Source organism: Galeopterus variegatus, unplaced genomic scaffold, assembly GCF_000696425.1.
Source record: "Galeopterus variegatus unplaced genomic scaffold, G_variegatus-3.0.2 Scaffold2145, whole genome shotgun sequence".
NCBI classification, from domain to species: domain Eukaryota; kingdom Metazoa; phylum Chordata; class Mammalia; order Dermoptera; family Cynocephalidae; genus Galeopterus; species Galeopterus variegatus.
Window position 1 is genome coordinate 165,191 of NW_007728256.1, and position 19,718 is coordinate 184,908.

The 19,718-nt window shown below is 60.2% G+C and overlaps 1 protein-coding gene across 1 annotated transcript; it reads right to left on the reverse strand.

The window, feature by feature from the left end:
- Window positions 1-431: 431 nt before the first annotated feature.
- TMEM8C (transmembrane protein 8C) lies at window positions 432-10,938 on the reverse strand. The gene is made up of 5 exons (XM_008580677.1): window positions 10,802-10,938; window positions 5,404-5,518; window positions 4,513-4,661; window positions 1,585-1,701; window positions 432-1,152 (listed from the first exon to the last, which is right to left on the reverse strand). Exons 1-5 carry the CDS (start codon window positions 10,934-10,936, stop codon window positions 1,003-1,005), a joined length of 666 nt encoding a protein of 221 aa, XP_008578899.1. The 5' UTR covers window positions 10,937-10,938; the 3' UTR covers window positions 432-1,002.
- Window positions 10,939-19,718: the final 8,780 nt, after the last annotated feature.

A 19,718-nucleotide genomic window follows, 5' to 3' on the forward strand; every position in this document is an offset into this window, starting at 1 on the left:
GGCCCCAGACAGGTGTAGGTAACTTCCTGCCTGACAGATGGGCCTCGAGTCAGTGGGGCGGTCGTGGGGCTGAGGCGCTGGGAGGTTCAGGTGTGTGAGGTGATGTCTGGGAGGCCACTGCCGCCACCCCCCGGGGCCCGTGGCAGACAGGACCCTCCCTGTGCAGAGAGGCCTGGCCGAGGGAGCCCCGCTTCTGGGCCTGAGGCCTCTGCTCAAGGTCAGTGCACCCACCTCCACAGCAGGTAACCGTGGGCAGGGTGCTCCAGCACAAGGCACCCCACTCTGCCTGGAGCAAGCTGCTGGCCCTGGGCCTCAGGCCTCCGCCTGTGGGGTGGGAGTGATAACATGCTGCTCGTGGACTCGTAAGGACGAGGACACACATAAAGCAGCACATGGTGAGGTCAATATATTGAGGTCTTTCTTAGGGGTTATTGTTACTGAAGCGGCTTGACTGAGGGTCCCGGCTGCAGGGGTGGGGTCGAGGGCACGCCTGGGCCAGGACAGAGCAGGACCCCCGGCCCCGCTGGGTCCAGCTTCCTAAATGGCTGCATTCAGAGCCTGAGGGCAGAGGACTGAGGTGGTGATACCAGCTTCCTAGAGAAAACAGATGACGCGGGAGGGCACAGGCCCAGGGTGGCAGGCGGCCCTCCCGTCGCAGCTGGCACTGGGCTAGGACTTCTGGGCCCCCGGCCGGGGGTGGGAACGGGAAGGGAGGTGAGCAGGGCAGATGCTGGTCCGAGGGTTCCGCCAGACGCTCTGTTGGTGGGGACAAGGCCTAGGAGGAGAAAGTTCTTTTCTTTCCTGCACGGTGCCCAGTGCCCAGTGAAGACTGGAGACGTGGGTTCCTCAGCAGCACGTAGCACGGTGTAGCGGAGCCTCGCCCGTCCCTGGGGGCCGCTTCTCCTGGACACCCCAGTGGGGAGGACAGGAGGAGCCCCAGGAGGAGACTGCCTCTTGCTGGGCATGAGACGTGGGAGGGTGGGCTCGGAGCTGGGGGCAATGTCAGATGCAGGCACAGCAGAGGGAGGAACAGCCCAGCTTGGCCGGTGTCCCTGTGTTCCCGGCCTTCTTGTTGACCTTGGGCAGCAGCAGGACAAAGGACAGGGCCAGGGCGCAGTGGTAGAAGCTGTGGACATAGGTGTAATCCCAGTCCTGCGTGGAGCGGTGGGGTCAGTCTGCGGCCTCGCCCCTCCCTGACGTTTGCCCTGTGCCTCCCCCACTATCCAGCCCACGGTGGCCTCTCCTCCACCAGGCCCCTTCAGCACTGAAGGTCGGTGCCACTCAGGCCTCTAACAGCAAGGCCGGGGCACCCTCCTCCCGTCCCCCATCCCTCCTGCCCTCCCTGCCTCCTCCCCAGCTGCCAGCCTCAGGCCCCTTCCAGGCTGGGCTCGTCATTTCAGATGCAAGCTCTCCAAAGGCAGGGCCCCTCTCTCTGACCCCCAGGTCTCTACAGGCCATGGAGGACGTAGGCGTGCTGGCTGCTGGAGCCTCCCTGGGTGGGTGCAGCCCTGTCACCCAGGCTGATCGGGGCCATGGGGAAGTGGGCTCTGGGGCGGGGGACTGCCTCCCTGTGGGACTCAGTACCTCAAAGAAGAAGCGCAGCATCAGGGCCAGTGCCCCGAAGCAGAGGCCGGGGCCTATCTGCTGGGTGTAGACGCTCTTGTCGGGGTACAGGCCCTTTTTCTCCTTCATCTTCTGCAGCTGCAGGGACAGGGCACCGACGGCAGGCTCTCAGGTCACGGCGATGGGCACGGCTCGAGAGCCACCCTGCACACACTCAGCCCAGCCCTCCTCAGTCAGGGCCGCAGCATGGGGAGATGCCCCAATGGCCTGGGCCAACAGCCGGTTCTGCAGGACCCAGAGGGGCCAATGTGCCCCACGGGGACCCCTGCTCCCCTCCTGCCTCTTTGGGATGTGACGAGGCTGCCCTTGCACGCTTCCATCTTCCCGCCGGTGGGGAGCCCCAGGGGCCGGACATGGTGATTATTTACAGCAAAAGGGCATTGGTGCACCTGGGACCTGCCAGCCCAGCACGGCCCACAGGGTGGCATGGGTGGTGATTGTGTGACAGCTTTAGTTGGCACACAAACGTCGCTGGCTTTGCTACTTATAATCTGTATTTATAGTTATAATCAATAGTTATAGTTATATTTGTTAGACAGACTTAGCCGGCACAGTAAACCTGTGATTTCTCAGATACTGATGCTTAGAGCAGGTCGCAAGTGGCCGTTTAAGCGTAAAGAGACAGGTTAGCGGCACAACAGAGAAGCGCGGGCAGACCCGCGGGCCGCAGGTGCAGACCCTCGGGCCAGCTGTGCCTTGGAGCTCAGGAGTTTGGATTCCAGTGGGATGAAGTGTGGCACACGCAGGTGTAAGCCCCCGGGGGGGTGGAGGCAGCACCCAGAACTGCACACATCGATGGTCTTTGTGGGGTACACAAAGGTCCTGCCACCAAATGAATTATGAATGGATGCCCAGTTTTCAGTTTTCTGGAATTTGCCATTGCCAGTGAGGAATTGAGGACCCGCTGCAGTGCAGGTCATGTGTGGGAATGGCCAGACAGAGCGACCCTGTGGTTGTACTTGGTGCCCGTGACTGAGTCTTGGGCAGCCCTCGTCTGGCCAGTCCTGCAGCGGTAGCTCTGGGGGTCCCAGAGAGGAGGCACCCAAGGTCACGGTGGGCATCCAGCACCCAACTCTCTCCACCTCCTCTCCCTGAGGGCTGTGGCTCCTAAATCCCTCCCAAGAAGCCTGAGGTTGGGGAGAAAAATCCACCCGCATTCCAGGAAACAACGGCCCTTGAAAATCCAAAATAAACTCCACATTAAATGGTCCAGAAAACACAAATTGAGCCCCAGATGCAGGGAGGCCAGCAGCTCATCTCCTGTCCTGTGGCCGGATCACAGCCCAGGGGCCTTGGCTGTTTCATGGCACTTTGTGGGGACGCTGACGAGTGAATTCTGTTCTGGCTAATTAAAATCCAGCCCCGATTCAGACCTGGCCCACATGAGCAGGGGCAGCAACCCTCTGGGGCGGAACAGGGAGCGCGGCGGGTTATCGGTGGAGGGCTCTCTGGTGTTTATGCATTCCAGCCTGCTAACTCACATGGTCCCTCCCTGGTCCGGACAAGCCAGGCCCCGACACATGGCCTCTCCCCTCACAGGGCAGCCTCGAGGGCCTCCCGGCTCAGCCCAGGGTCAGCTTTGCCTCCCCAGTTGGAGTGAGAATGAGGGTCCTCTTGTCTCCTACTCCAAACTGGGAGCGCTGGCCTGGCCGCTGCCCTGCTGGGCCTTCTTGAAAAGTTTCTGGTCTTTCTGTGCCTTCGTTTCCTCACTAACCAAATGGTAAAATCAATCCTGTACTCCCTGGCTGTGGAGTGGAGGGGCGTGTTCCGAAAGCTTGCCACGGTGGCTGTGTTTTCCCTCCCTGCAGCTGTACGATGGTTTGGGGACCCTTTCTGTGCTGCCTGTCCTGCTGAACCCCTTCCCTGGGACCTGCCCTCAGGCCTGCTGGGGGTGCCTCTGCAGGCTGTTTGTGCCTGTGGCTCTGCCATCAGCCCCGCTCATGGGCCTGGAGTGGAAGTGTGGTTTGGGCTGGACCAGACCAGGTCTCCTCCTAGCCCTTGGAGTTGGGACCCCGAGATTCCAGGTGGTGGCCCATAGGGGGTAAAGTGTGGCAGAGGGATGTTAACTTGGGCCCTGGGCCACTGCAGCCCTAGGGAGCCGGCCTGGTCTGAAGCCCATTGGCCTTCCAGGTCTGCGTTCTGGTCCCTGCAAGGCTTAGCTCCCACCTGCTCTGGGTTGCCAGGAGATGCCCCTGGGTCTGTCTGGCCATAATGCCCCTCTTTAGTTTGGGCTAGTTTGAGTGGGTTCAGTCCTTGCAGCCAAGAGGGTCTTGGTATGACAGAGGGTGCAGGGAGCACTGTGGACCAGGCCCCTGGGTGCCCCAGAAGGGGCCAGCCGTGTTAGGAATTCTGACTCAGGCTGTTCAACCTCACACCACACCTTTCCCCCTCATTAGAGCCAAGCTCAAGCCTCACTCCCTCCAGGCAGTCTTCCCAGATTAACCCACGCCATGTTCCAAGTGGATGTCACGTGTCTAAAGCAGCCATTCTCTTCACCAACAATAACAATGACAATAATCGTCAACAGCGCCTCCCTGTTCAGCACCTGGAAGCCGGGTTCTGGGCTACACTTTACATGCACTATCTCAGTTAGCCTTTGAAGCAACCCTGCACGACAGACGTTGGGCTTTTCCTGAAACACCCACTTCACACGCACGGAGTAGAGGCTGAGGTTAGGGAACGTGGGTTTGGTCCAGAGCCAGTGAGTACAGACAAGACTCAAACAGTCTGCATGGCCGTTTTCTAGGGGTTTTAGCTGAATTCCTGTGTCTGGCCTCCTGCCCATCAGGACGGGGTAAATGAAGGCTCCAAGAGGGGAGGGTCAGCGTCAGGGGAGGGGTCACGGGCCTCCCAGCGTCCCCCATCTGCCGAGGCTTGCACGGTACGCACCCACTTAGCTGCGATGACGAGGACGGCTGTGCCAATGGGGCCCGAGTACACCCCGTAGCCCCAGCGGTCCTGGTAGATCCGCACGGCTATGGTCAGGACACCGAACATCACAAGCGTCGACCTCTGGGGCTCATCAAAGTCGGCCAGTGCTGGAGGTGCCGGGGACAGAAACCAGGAGAGGCGAGTGGCCTCAGGTGCCCCCACCGGTTGCTGCCCCCCAGGAGGCCTCCCTTGGGTGCCCACATGTGATGTCCCCTCAGCCAGCGAGACCCCAAGGCCCAGCCTGGTCACAGAGAGATCTGAATTCCAGCCAGTTCTAAAGGAGAGGCGGGGTGGGCAGAGCAGTTTGGATTACATTTGAACAGACAGATCGACGCACAAGTGTGTAGGATTCAATCTATCCCACAGGCCCACCACGATGAGGACGCCAAGTTACGAGAGGGCTGAGCCCTTCATGGGGCCGGGCCAGACAGCAGGGTGCCCTCATGGAACTGGGGACCATGTGTCCTGACATTGCCATGAGAAAACTTTGCAGGACACTAGTCTTGTCTTCATAAAAAGCCGAGCTGAAAATCACCCGTGCGTGTGAATGTTTGCCTGAGCCTCGACGGAGGTCTGGGAGGCCAAACCCCTGAACCGTGAGGGGGCTGTCCCCGGGAAGGAGGGCAGTGGCTCGCTTGCATTCCCTGCGTATGCCCTGCTGTTTAGATTTGTCCAAACGAGCACTTAGTCAATGAGTCACTTGAGAAGGATATGGTAAGAACCACGTATCCTTCTCATAGATTGAGACCCGGGAGAGGGCAGAGGTCCTCAGGGCTGAGGGTGGTTTGGGGACGCGTGCATGGACGGCTGGGGACCCGGCCCTCGGGGCTGCAGAGAGCGACCACTCACCCATCAGAGAGACCCACATGCTGAGCGCCGTGCCGTAGACGCTGAAGTACTCCAGGAGGTCGTGGCGCGCGAAGCACAGGACGGACAGGCCGGGCCCGCTGCAGGCATGGTGGAGCTGCCAGGGGGCATGGGTGGTCAGCGGCTGGGAGGCCAGGGCTGCTGGGGGCGAGGGCTGGCCCCCAAGCTCTGGCCCCCAGGGTGCCAGGCCACTCACTAGCTGTGAGACAGTGGGCAAATCACTTAGTGGCACTGTGCCTCAGTCACCCCATCTGAGAAGTGGGGGTACAGCTGAGTACTCCCCTCACGAGGTCCTGTGGGGATTAAATGGCACAAGTGCATGAGGCGCTTGGGACCCAGGTGTGCTGAGGGCTTGGTAAATGTCACCTCAGCAGAAACCACGTATCTTCTCTGGCTTGACAGGACTGAGGCTGGCAGATCACTTGGAGGAAGGCTGCCAAAGTGGGGGCCCTAAAACGTGGTCTACATGTGCCTTCAACATCTGGCTTACAGAAAGCAACCGCATGTGCATTCACACCCCGCTCTCCAGATGCAAGGCTGCTCTTGGGGTGCCGGTCTGCACTTTAGGAGCTGTGGGCCTTTTCTTGCACAGACTGCCCCTCTAATGACTGGTCTACACCACAGCCACGTTCTCAGACTTGAGTGGGCGTCAGGACACCTGGGGGGCTTGTTAAGACATAGGTGGCCAAGCCCTGCCCGGGGAGTTGCTGGTTCAGTAGGTCTGGGTTGGGGTGGGAGATTTAACAGGTTGGGGTGCATTTTTAACAGGTTCCCAGGGCTGGCTGCTGCTCCGGTGGGGACTGCACTTTGAGGACTGACCCTCTGCAGCTTTCAGTTTCTGTTTCTTTAAAGTGGAGGAAGACCTTGGAGCCCCCAAGCAGGTGCTGAAGACAGCATCTGAGGCTCGCCCACCTCTCCCTGACACCTAACTCAACAGCAACTCTAAAAGCAAAATGCCTGTAGGGAGTATTTTCAAAGCAGTCAGCTAACTTCTAGAAAACAACAACTCTCTCCTTTCGCATTCATATTTCATCATTTTAAGTAATATTTAATTACATGACATAATTATTTTGACAAGTTCAACTGGCATAAACAAGCTTGGGATCCAGCACAATGGACTCTTGGTAAGCCCAGCTCAGCAGGAGGGAGCAGGCGGCCTGGAAAGCGGCCCCTGTCTGGAGGCGTCAGGGGCGCTGCAGCGGGAGCGGCCCCTCAGTCGGGCTGACTGATCCAAGGAGCTCCTACTGACTGCGGTTGCGTGCGGCCTAAGTTAATGCTCCGGGGGCATTAGCAGAGATACTGCATCCCTTTGTGGCAAGGGAGGAGGCAGTCTTGCTTCTCTGATCTGGGCAGACCTGCCCGGAGCACTGCATTGAGCTTTGGATACTGCACCTTTCTTAAGGTGACCTTGGCAAACAAGAGGCCCAAGAAGGGTGATCAGGTGGTGGACACGACTGTTTAGCTCAGGGAAAGAGAACCTTCAGGCGGGGCCTGATCAAGGCGTTCAAATCTCTGTGGAACAGAAGAGGCGGGAGGATGCAGGCCCTGTGACGTTCTGCTCTCCCTGCAGGGAGCTCCAGCTCCCAGCCACCCGGCCACCGTCATCTGCTGTCTCTGCACCTCTCCTTTGTAGTGTGGATCACCAAGTATGATTAAGACTTGTTCACTGTGATGTTCTGGGTGATGTCAGTACCCCGTCCCCATCAGGAGCAGGAATGGTCTCTGTCTCATCCTGGCTATAAGGCTAGATCCCAGCATAGGGTGTTTGCTGCGTGCATGAGGGTCAGGGAGGCAGGGTATGGAGGGGTCTGAAAGAGAGCTGACCCACCCCCAGGACCAGGAGGGGCCCCTTATGCCAGGCCCTCGGCTCCTCCTGATGGTGAGAACTCAGCTCTGTTCTGCAGGTGGGGAGGGTGAAGTGGAGGGGTCTGAAAGAGAGCTGACCCACCCCCAGGACCAGGAGGGGCCCCTTATGTCAGGCCCTCGGCTCCTCCTGATGGTGAGAACTCAGCTCTGTTCTGCAGGTGGGGAGGGTGAACTTCAGAGCGGCCCCTCCTGTGCAAGGAGGTGAGGACAGAGCAGTGACACACCTGCCCCCAGGCCTTGGAGACCCCTCCCTCCTCCACTGTGGGGGCAGACCCGGCCCAGCAAGGGCACTGGTGGGGGCTGGTGGGTGAGAGCAAAGACTCTGCAGTCCGGCCCAGCAGGTCCTTGCTGTGGGAGCTCAGGCGAGTGCTGACCGCCCGGAGCCTCCTCTGTCAAGTAGGGCAAGATCCCTGCCCTGTGGGGCTAGTGAGAAGACCCCTGAGGCAAACTGCATTGCATGGTGTCTGACACAGAAACACTGTCATGGGAGGGTCCTGTGAGGGGCAGGAGAAGCATGTGGAAGGCGGGACTCTGGTGGCTGGAGGACGGCTGTCACAGGGGCAGCTGCTCCTGCCACTCTGGGTGGGGCCAGGCAGGGCCACCCGCAGAGGCAGCTGCGGGACCAGCCCAGGCCCAAGCAGGGTGTCTTGGCTGGTGCCTGAGGTTTACTGGGCTGGCACTAACATGGGCCTCAGAGACAAGACCGTGGCTTCTGTCCCCATCCCTAAGGCCCTGTACCCACAGAGCAGTCATGTCTGTGCCCCAGGCCCAGGCTTTTCATCTGTCAGGTAGATTCCTGGCACTGGCCCAGGAGGAGCAAATGAAATGGCGCTCGGCAAAATGCTCTGGGTGAGCCGGGAGCTCCGGTGCACCAGGTGCTCACAGTAACACAAATGACAGCCTCTCTGGGACTCAGTCTCCTCATCTGTCAGATGGGCGCGTGAAAAGACTAAGATGCCATGCACAGAGTGCTTAGCGCAGTCCCCGACCTGGGCGCTGGCTCATGGGTCATCGTCATGGCTGGCATCTCTCCCACCCGGAGATGGGATCAGAATCCCCAGGGCATCTGGTTCCTGAAAGGATCCAGCATATCCCAGGTCACCGTTACCTATGGGAGCACCATGAACAGGAGGAGGATGTGTGCCAACCACCTGCCCCCAGCTCGGGCGCACCTGTGGCTTCTCACATTGCCGGCAAAATTGGACTCAACCAACTCAGGATGCAGGTGTTACACATGAACACATCTGCAGACACACACACACGTGCTCACTGGCCTCACCTTCAGGCTGCCCGTGTGCACACACATGCGTCTGGCATTTTTGCTGACAGGGGCTCTGCTGCTGGGGAGGGGACTGGCCTGGGCTAGGGGGTGCAAAGCTCACGGGCTGGCACAGCCACAAGAAGGAGGCTGGCGGAACGTGCCAGTGCACGTGCCACAGTGGGAGCTGGGCTGTCAGTGAAGGATGGGTCTACGAAGGGGGGGTGAGGGACAGAGAGCAGCCACCCGTGGGAGCCCAGCAGTGGGGGGGGGGACTCAGAGGAACCCAAATCAGGGAGGCAGAAGGGCACTAGGACAGACAGACAGATGGATGGATGGACGGAAAGAGAGAGATGGTAGGTGATTGATTAGACAGATTGGCTATTAGATAGATAGATTAGAAAGAAGGAAAGAAACAAGCTAGAGGGACAGACAGATAGAGCCAGAGAGACACATGGAAGTTCAGATATAGAGGAGGACTAAAGCCATGGGGATGTAGTTCCAGAAATCCAAAGAGAACCAGACGTAGACAGAGAGAAGGAGAGGCAGGAGAGAACAGAGAACCAGACATAGACAGAGAGAAGGAGAGGCAGGAGAGAACAGAGAGCCAGACATAGACAGAGAAGGCAGGAGAGAGCCAGACGTAGACAGAGAGAAGGAGAGGCAGGAGAGAGCCAGACGTAGACAGAGAGAAGGAGAGGCAGGAGAGAGCCAGACGTAGACAGAGAGAAGGAGAGGCAGGAGAGAGCCAGACGTAGACAGAGAGAAGGAGAGGCAGGAGAGAGCCAGACGTAGACAGAGAGAAGGAGAGGCAGGAGAGAGCCAGACGTAGACAGAGAGAAGGAGAGGCAGGAGAGAGCCAGACGTAGACAGAGAGAAGGAGAGGCAGGAGAGAGCCAGACGTAGACAGAGAGAAGGAGAGGCAGGAGAGAACAGAGAACCAGACATAGAGAGAAGGAGAGGCAGGAGAGAGCCAGACGTAGACAGAGAGAAGGAGAGGCAGGAGAGAACCAGACGTAGACAGAGAGAAGGAGAGGCAGGAGAGAACCAGACGTAGACAGAGAGAAGGAGAGGCAGGAGAGAACCAGACGTAGACAGAGAGAAGGAGAGGCAGGAGAGAACCAGACGTAGACAGAGAGAAGGAGAGGCAGGAGAGAACCAGACGTAGACAGAGAGAAGGAGAGGCAGGAGAGAACCAGACGTAGACAGAGAGAAGGAGAGGCAGGAGAGAACCAGACGTAGACAGAGAGAAGGAGAGGCAGGAGAGAACCAGACGTAGACAGAGAGAAGGAGAGGCAGGAGAGAACCAGACGTAGACAGAGAGAAGGAGAGGCAGGAGAGAACCAGACGTAGACAGAGAGAAGGAGAGGCAGGAGAGAACCAGACGTAGACAGAGAGAAGGAGAGGCAGGAGAGAACCAGACGTAGACAGAGAGAAGGAGAGGCAGGAGAGAACCAGACGTAGACAGAGAGAAGGAGAGGCAGGAGAGAACCAGACGTAGACAGAGAGAAGGAGAGGCAGGAGAGAACCAGACGTAGACAGAGAGAAGGAGAGGCAGGAGAGAACAGAGAACCAGACATAGACAGAGAGAAGGAGAGGCAGGAGAGAGCCAGACGCAGAAAACCAGTAATAGAGACACAGACGGGAAGGAGCCCTAAGGCGGGTGGGGGGTGGGGAGAGACAGGACCCAGGAGCAGGAACCTCAAAACAAAGCCAGACAGGGTGCCAGGTGCTCCACTAAAAGATGGTTAAAGTCGCCCATGACAGTTACCCAGAAACAGAGAGTGTGCCACGGAGCATGAGAGACAGTCGGCCAGACATATAAATAGAGAAAGAAGGACTGAGAGAGAGAGAGACAGAGAGAGAGAGACAGAGAGGCCCCCGAGAGGGACAGGCAGTGAATGGCCGTGCGCAGCCTCCTGGGCTGTGGCAGCTCCAGAGTCCCGGAGCTGGACTCTCTGGGGCCTTCACGTCCCCTACACCCTACGACCCCTTCCCAGACCTGCTCAGCAGCCTTATGGGCACAGCTGGAAGAGACGTGGGCAGCAGCCTTGGGGGGCTGGCACCCTGGAAGGGTTGCCCTCAACCGACGGACACGGGTCCATCGAGGGCTTGGTCTCACCCACGCGTCACAGTAATCCCAGCACAGCTTCCTGGCACAGATGGGAACGGTGAGGTCCAGAGAGGGAAGGGGTCTCCGGCCCCCACCCTGGGCGCTTTCTTTCCCTTGCAAATCGCTTTTCTCCCCAGACTTACCGCCACAAAGAACATGGTGAAGAGGTAGACCATGGCCTCCATGTGGAAGCGCCTCTTGGCAGCGATGCTGACAGTGGGGAGGAAGGCCAGGCTGCTGAGGGTGGGCAGGAGCAGTTTGGCCACGAGCGTCCCCATGGGCAGGGGACACAAAGGGAGAAGTCCCGCTCCCTCTCAGCAGGGGCTGCGCGGCAGCTGCGGGGGGCACCCACGAGGAGGGTTTAAATGCCCTGAGCGGAGGCAGGGATGGGAGCGCACGTGTCCAACAACACATGGAGAGGCCGACAGCTGGGGCACCACGTGAGCAGCACTTGGCTCTGGTTTTTCTTGGAGAGGCCGGAGGAGTTGATTCAGGCCCATACTTACTGTCTCCAAGGTGGCAACCTTGGGGAGCAGCCCCCGTGAGAACAGCACCCACCTTCCAGCCATTCGCCATCCTGGCCCTCTCTCCAGAATGGGAAGGCTAGTGGACGCTGCTGCTTGGGTCACGTGTCCATGGTGGCAAGGGACCCGAGCTCTAGCCGGTGCTGATCACTGCAAGGACCTTGTAGAGAAGTGTCCTGCTGTACCAGCCACACTCGTGCTCCTTGCTGCCCGCCTGCTCTTGCCCCACCCAGGTTTCCTGGGCGGCCAGAAACTGAAGTGCTTCCTGCTGGGTTACTGTGTCCCACACCTCGAACAAACAGACCCACACCCTCTCTGTTGTGTCCTAGGCCCACGGCTCAGGCTTCCCTCCCAGCTTTCCTTCCCTCTTCCTCTGAAGACAGCTCCTTGGCTGGCCTTCCGGAAACTACCTTCCCTTGTTGTAAGAGGTCTTGGGGGAACTGTCTAGCAGGGTCCCCCCTTATCCCCTGACCAAGGAGGAAGGGGCGTGTTGCTGAGCTACCCAGACAGACTCTTTCCCTGGATTGGTTGGTTGATTGATTGTCAGCAAAAGAGCACCTTTTATGTCCACTTTATGTTTTCATCATGGTATAATTCACAGAGACAAAATGCGCAGATTTGAAACGTAGAGGCTGATGAGTTTTGACACCTGCGTACACCTGTGGAACCGTCACCGCAGGACGCTCCCTCCTGTCCGTTCCCGTGAATCCCCCGGCACCCCCGACCGTGCCTGTTCTGGAGGTGCATGCCCGTGGTTCACGCGGTGGGCACTCTTCTGGGTCTGGCTTCTGTGAGGTTGGTCTGCGCCGCACCTGTGGCTGGTTCCCCATCTGCTGCGTGGATGACGACGTTCCATTGTAGGGACGTCCCACACTTTTGTTCTCCTGGGAACAGGGACGGCAGAAGTGGGGACCCACGGGCTGAGGCATCTCAGCGCTGGCCCCTCCCCACGGGGCGGCCTGGTCTTTCTCTGCTTTGCGAGGTCCGGCTGCCTCTGTCCTTTTATCTGGAAGCTCCCTCATACCTTTCTAGAAACCCCTTTTTTGCCTTAACTTGGCTGGAACCCATTTCTGCTCTTTGCAGTGAAATATGTGACTTGATACACCTGGTCGTGTCATCCTTCTGCTTACAACCCTTCCAAGGCGCTCACAGTGACCACCAGGCCATCTATGCCTACGTCTGTCCCCCAGCCCCACTCTCAGCTGCCGCCTCTACCGTCCCTGCAGGAAAGCACTAGGGCAGGGCCTGCCCTAGCCCCCCGACACCTAAGCCTGGCACATTGTGTGTGTTCAACAAACTGGCTGAATGAATGACTTTGTTACAAAAATGAATGAGAGGCCGGGGAGGCAGGGCTGTCACACATTTCAGTCTGGCCTTGGAGGAGCCTAGTTCCCCCTGAGAATGGAAAAACCAGGCCCTGCCGTGTGTGCGGCTCCGGTGGGAGGCATGTGATCCCTGCGGGCCGTCCTGCTGGACACCCACCGTCCGTCCGTCCGTCCGTGCTCCTCACCTCGGCCCTCGGCTCCCTCCTGCTCAGGCCCAGCCCCCAGTCCCCTGCCTGCCCCAGCTCCAGTAGGAGTGAGAAATGGTGGTGAGGAAAATACAATTAGATGTCAGGTGCTGAAAGGGCGGCGGCAGAGAGAGCTCCCTGGAGCCATAAACCCGCTCAGAAGCAGGAAAACATTCCACAGTTGGTTTTGTGCATGAGTGTGTGTGTCTTTTTTTGCAGCTGTAAACTCCAGGGCCAGGGCTGTAAGCTCGGGGAAGGGAAAAGAGAAAGGGGAGGGGGAGCTGCACATGTGTTGTGGCGATTAAGGAGGGAGGGGGCTGAGGAGGGACCGTCCCGGAGGGGGGAGACAGGTGGCTGGGCCTGGGGCAGCCCAAGGAGCCCCTGCAGAAAGGCTGGCCGTGTGCTGCCTTCCGAGGGACGGTGGAGCCCAGAACGGCGGTGGGGGGTGGCCTGTGTGTGGCTCCCATCCGAGCCCTGGCTGCCTGGACACAGACCAGCTGGCTCTGGAGAGGGCGTCCAGCTCTGAACAGGACTGAAATGACCCTCAGTTCTCCCTGGATTGGCCTGGGAGCTGGGAGTGGGGGAGGCAGGCCGGTTGCTTTGGGGGTGTCACTGCCCCGGAGGCATGGGGGGAAGGACTGGTCAGGCTGGAACCGACGCACCCTGGGCAAGCTCTGAGCCAGCAGAGACGTGAGCTGGCACCCCTGGTCCTTCCTGCCCTCGACGCCTTCCCGGGGCCCCCACCTTCCAGCCTGCCAGTCAAGACTCCTTCCCCCCCACACCTGCTCAGACCAGACCCCACAGCCTCACGCCCTCCAGACTCTGGGCCTCTGCTCGCCTTCTGCCAGGACGCCCGCCCTGTTCACAGGGTAGCCTCAGCCTCTCCTGACCCCCTGGGTGCGGTCTCCCCCTTCGAGAACCCCCACGGCACTCTGCGTGTCTTGAAAACCACTCAAGCCATGGACATTGCTCGGCGCTGGCGGTGTGCCAAGGCTCTCCATACTCGGTCCCGTAGGGTCCCTCCAGCAGCCGGTGGGCTGGATGCCAGCGCTCTCCCCACTTTACAGGGGACGAGACAGAGGCCCCGAGAGCAGCAGGGACTCGCTCAGGGTCACCCAGCCAAGCTTGGCTCCCAGTTCCAGCACTTCTCTTCCCTGTCCTGTGAGCCTTCAAGGGCCAGAGCCGTCTTGCCCATCTCTGTGCCCCCAAGCCCCTAGCGCAGAGCAGGGGCTTAGAACTGCTTGGCCTCCCCTCCCAGACCCCAGGGCGTCCAGGTGGTATCCCTCCTCTGCCCAGCAGATGGCACCAGTCCCAGTGGGACCCAGCAGAGGCCAGTCCCAGGGCCACCAAGTGGGGAGTGAGGGGCCAACCTGCCCACGCCCTCTTCCTCGCCCCCCGTCAGCCGGGGGAGTGGGCCCTGGTTTTATGTGGTGCTGCAATGCCTGGAATGCCACACAGCTCCCGCCTCCGGACAGCCGTCCGTCTGCCCTGCCCGGGATGGCTGGGCCAGCTGCTGCTTCTGCCTCCTCCAAATTTTAAGCCCCTGACCACAGCACTGAGTCACCCCAGAGCACAGTGGCCTTGTGCCTCAGCGCTCCACCTGGGGTCCACTGAGGCTCCCTGCCCCCAGGGGAGGCAGTGGGCTTCTAGGCTCCAGCTCCCTCTTCGGGGTTCACATGCTTCTGTGCATAGTGTGACATGTGTCCCTGTGTGTATCGGCAGGGGGGTTGTGATAAGCAATCAGATGTTGTCTGCAGCTGCTGGCCAAAAATTAGCAGCTCAGGCCACCCCAAGTTCTGAACACCTGCCATGAAGTGTAAGCCCGGCAGAGGCTCCACCGTCCCAGCTCAGGGACCCTGGCCTGCCCTTCGCCCCTGTGAGCCTCAGCCTCCTCGTCTGCGATGGGCCTGCCTCCTGGCATTGCTGCGGGCACCAAGGAGTGCAGGGTGGGGAGAGCTCGGGGCAGGGCCCGGCCTCTGTAGGTGCACTCTGTCTGTCCCGTAAGCCAGGGAGAGGCCAGTCCCATCACCCGCTGGTGAAGCGAATGGCTACCCGCTGGACCTGGTGCCATGGACAGGGCTGGGATTTGAACCCAGGCCCACCCACATTGCACAACAATGCCATTCACTGAGCAAGGCCGAGGGGGATGGCCACGCTGGGTCAGCAGCGGCCACCACAGACTGCAGCTTCTCCTGAGAACCCAGGAATTCGGAAACATTGCTGCCAGAGCTCCCAGGGATCCAGCCTGTGCTCAGGGACAGGACCTGTGGCAGGAGAGGGGGCCCTGTGGGCAGGACACCCTTCTCGCTGGCTTTTGCAGGTTTGCTGGCCAGGCTGTAAAACCCAAGACACCGGCAGGTGGAGAGGTGGCACTGGCCCTCGGCATGGCCCCCGCTCTCAGGGGTCTGTCTGTCCTGCCTGGAGTGCTAGTAGGCTCACTTCCCAGCCTCCCCAGGGCTTCTCAAGCCTGCTCCAGATTTGGGGACAAAGGCACCTCTTCCTTGTGGAGTCTCAGATCAAGAGTGACAGAAGCAGTCACTGCCATCCACAGGCCTGAGTCCCCTCACCAACTTCAAGCCTTGGCCGAACAGAAAACTCCAGTCCTCCTGGCTGAGAAAGGAGACAGAAAAGAAAGCCCGTGCTATGGTTCCCACCGCCCGGGGTGTGCTGGTCACCCCTCCTGGAGGGCAGCCTCTGGCGGGGGGAACAGAGGGGCCAACCCACAAATGCCAGTTCTCCAACCGTCAGTAGACCCCCGACCCCTCACAGCCACGGGCAAGCAAAGCTCCCTGAAAGGCTGCCAGGAGCTGGGACCGTCCAGTCCACCAGCTTTCAGAGGTGCTCTTGGGAGTGCTAGTGCCCAGGAAGGGGCCTCCAGGGCTGCTGCGGGTGGGGAGACCAGGAAACCTGCCTGTCAGGGGACAAGTGGCTCAAGATGGCCTGGCCAGCCAGTTGCCATGCACGGAAACTGGGACTAGCCAGGGAGGACAGGTCTTCCCATATGTCCAGCCCAGGGGCCCGGAGTGGAGCCTCAGGAGACAGCCCACTTCTGCTCCGGGCTGGATAGGGAGTTTTTGCAGAGGTGTTGGCTGATGAGGCTGCCAAAGCCCCCTTGCTGGTCCCCTGGGGCTGCCCTCCGAGGCCCACTCCTCTTCCTGACCTGATTAGCCACCTCCAAGCCACCTCCGAGCGGGCCAGGCGGTTTCTCGGTGGCCCTGTCTCTGCTGAGTGTGAGAACTCTGGCCAGGTCTGCTCAGGAGGCTCTATATGTTCCGAGTCCTGGGCTGGCAGCAGAGAGGACAGCAGGTGTCTGGGGGAAGGTGGAAGAGGTGGGCCATCCTCGAGGCCTAGACTGGCCGTGGTCCCATTGTCCTGAGCTGTGCAGGACAGGCCCTGGCTCCCTGCATGGCTGTGCCCAGCACCAGCACCCCCAGTGAACCTCTGAAGCAGTCGTCCTTGCCTGGGCCCTCCCCTCCCCCAAGCCTGCTGCTCAGCCTTGTTTACCTGCGCCCTCCTGGCTCCCCCCAGAAACATGCCCTCTCTCCTGTTTCTAAGCTCCTCCCAGACATCCGGAAAGCTCTGGTGGAGACAATCTCCTTCTAAAGACAGGTGCCCTCCCCAGAACCAGAGCCACATGCCAAGGTCCTGGGAGGCATCGGTGGGCAGGGGAGGGAGCCTGGCGTGGCCTAGGGGAGTACAGAGGGGCTGTCTCACCTTCACCCCCTAAAGGACAAGGAGCCCTTGGCATTAGGAGCTGCTGGCAAATCCTTCATTCGTGGGGTGGCTGGCATGTGCCGGGTGTCACGGGGCCCTGAGGATACAGCCCTGTTCTGTGGGGAGATGATTCCAGCCAAACTTAAAAGTGCTGGGACCCCTGGGGGACCTCAGAAGAGGATCTTGGGGTGTCCGAGCATGTTGAGATATGCAGAGGAAGCTTCTGAGAGAGGGCCAGGCAGCAGCGGGGGCCCGGGACCGTCATTTCTTTCAGCAACTCCGCAGGCCTCGCCCGGCCCCAGGCAGCCCGAAACATGGAGGGATGGGGCCAGGGAAGCGGGGACTCCCGGGGCTGGGCAGGCAATTTGGGGCTTAGTGCAAATCGCGGGATCCCTTGTTCAAAAAGCAGGACGAAGTCTCCTCTGTCTCCCAGCAGTCTCGCTCCCCCTACCAAATGTGTTTTGCTGTTTAATGTCACACTTGTTTGGACACAGGGATACTTGAGGGATGAGTTCCCCCTACAGCACCCAGGACCCCACCCCGAGAGCCACTCTGACCCAGCCCTGCCTGTACTCGTGCTGAGGCCCCCACTGGGGATGGGTGGCAGCAGCTGTCGCTGGGTGGAGGTGGGACAGTGCGGGAGCCATGGTTCTGAGCCCCCGTGTGTGCTCCATGGTTGGACTTCATCTCCAAAACAGAAGTTCAGGGCCGGCCCGGTGGCGCACTGCTACAGTGCGCCGCTTGGGAAGTGCAGTGGCGCTCCCGCCGAGGGTTCGGATCCCACGTACAGACCGGTTCCCGCTCACTGGCTGAGCGAGGTGTGGGAGCAACACCGAGGGTTGCAATCCCGTTGCCGGTCCCGGTCTGGTACGGGCGCGACACTGACGGTTGCGATCCGTTGCCGGACACGAAAAAAGACAAAAAGGAAAAAAAAAAAAAAAAAAACAGAAGTTCAAAGATAATGTTATTAAGAATTTCAAGACGGCCACCCTAGAGCACGAAACCCCAAGCACAGGGCCTCCGTCTGAGTCTAGGGCCCCCTTCTGATGTGCTGGTGGCGGCGGTGCAGCCTGCCCTGGGACTCCTCAGGCACTTGGGGTTTCTGCTGTGTAACCCTGGCCAGGACCCTGTGAGGAGGGTCCCTAGGACACTGGGCTCAGAGGTCACCCCTGGGCTCGTGATAGGAGGCCCACCCTGACCACATTTGGTACACAGCAGAGCCTTCAGAGAGATGCGTCCTGAGAGCACTCTCGTCTTCATGGTTCCCCTCCCAAATTCTGACATGTCTCCAGGACCCCTAGAGGCCTTTCCTCCAAAACCCCCAGACCACCGCCTATCCCTGTGGCTTAGGCAGTGGTCTTGGCTCCCAGTGGGCCCTGTGTTTGGGGGCTCCTGGAGGTAGGGGGTAGGGTAGGGTGGAAGCATGGCCAGCCCAGGCAGCCGGACCTGGACGGTCACATGCCTGCCAGAGGTCACAGAGCCAGGGGTGGTTGGCCCCACAGGCCTGTCTCCCAGGTGGCCAGGCTGCAGCCTGTGCTGTCCTGAAAGCCAAGAGAAGACGCTGGGGGTGTTTGTGTTGGCCGGCTGCGGGTCCCTCCCAAGGGAAACTGTTAGTCACCCTGGTGCTGGCTGGATGTGGGAGCCAGAAACGCCTGAGCTTGGGGACTGTGCCAGGGGTGCAGGGCCCTGGTGGGGGGCGGGAGGGGAGGGGATGGGGTGGCAGATGCTCTCAGAGTGAGTGGAACCTGATCTTGTGTCTGGGAGAGGGACCGTGTGTGCACACGTGCATGCATGTGTGTGAACGTGTGTGTGTGGGCGTGCACATGCGTGTGTGAGCATGCATGTGTGCACGTGAGCGTGTGCGTGTGTATGAATGTGTGTGCATGTATGTGTGCATATGTGTGCACGTGTGCCCATATACCCATGCTGGGGACAGGTTCAGTCGTGTCTGCGCTTCAGCATGCTGACCCCAGGGGGCAGTGTGGACCAGGGTTAGGGTTGGGGTTGGGTTGGGGTTGGTGACTAGGAGTAGCAGCCCCAGAGGGAAGATGAGCTGCCTGAGACCTGCCTCCTGAAGGCTCTGGGGAGGAGGAACTCTGCCTGTTCACCATCCAGTAGATGATGGACAGGACACTGTAAATCACAGTGGCGGCATTCCAGATGTGTGACCTTGGGCAGGTCGCTTGACCATCCACGAACCTTGGTCCCTCCGCTTGTGCATGGGGATAATAAAGCCACTGAGCTCATAGCTCTTGGCTCAGGACGAGCTCGACAGAGGGAAGCGGGTGTTGTTACTTTTACTGTCGTTACTGGTTGCTTTCCTTCCCGATCTTTGTGGTCGATGGTCAGACACAGGGCAGAACTTCCCAGGGGTGGAACTCTTAGCTGCCCAGGAGGCAGCCGAAGGAGCTCACCACAGTTCCTTCTGGCAGGGAGGACAGAGGGGAGGAGGAGGGTCTCTGGGCACTGCCATGGGCCTGTGACATCTGTGGTGTGGAGGCAGAGTGTGGATGAAATAGCTCAGGTGACCTGACAAAGTGTTAGCCTGGCTCCCCCAGCCCCCGCATTTGGAGCTGCCTCTGTTTTCCAGGAGGGTGGGCTCTGGAAGCCTGGTGTGCAGGGAACAGGTGCCTGGCCTTGCTTCGGGGGCAGTCTGGAAGAGTTCAGGGTCTGCCGGGGTCTCCCAAAGGGGCTGGAGCCGGGCTTCCTGCTCCACTCTGCTCTGACTCAGCAGGAACAGAGGCCTGGAGCCCCGGGCCTGGCCTGCCAGGGCTGCCCAGCTGGCCCGGGCCCAGCCAGGCCGCTGTGCCCTGCCAAGCTGGTGCTGAACATCTGCAGAGTTCCCTGAGCCGCTCCCCACTGGCCCTGGCCATTCCAGCCGTCTGGTCATCAGGCCATGGGCACATCGGGGCCCCCCCCGCCCCAAGCCCTTGGCTGCGGCCTCGCTGGGCCTCCCTCAGTCCCTCCACCTGCTTAGGCCTTTGCTTCTCCGCAGAGGCTTCCCGAGGCTGGCCGGGTGAGCCCGGAGCACGGGCTCCCCTCTGGGCTGCAGTCTTCCCCTCTGTAAAATGGAGCCATCAGCCCAGACGCCTCGCGCATCCCAGACCCCGTCCTCGGGAGCGTCAGGGCTGGGCCCCCCTCTGGAGGCAGAAGTCAGCTCTGCCACCGCCAGCCTCCCCTGCGACCTGGGGCTCGCGGCTGCTCCGTCTGTCTGGACGGCCGCCACGCGGTCCCCGTCCTGGACCCGGCGGGCCGGCTCCCCGCTCCGCTCGCTCGCGCTGCCGGGCCAGCAGGCAGCCGGGCCGGGCTGGC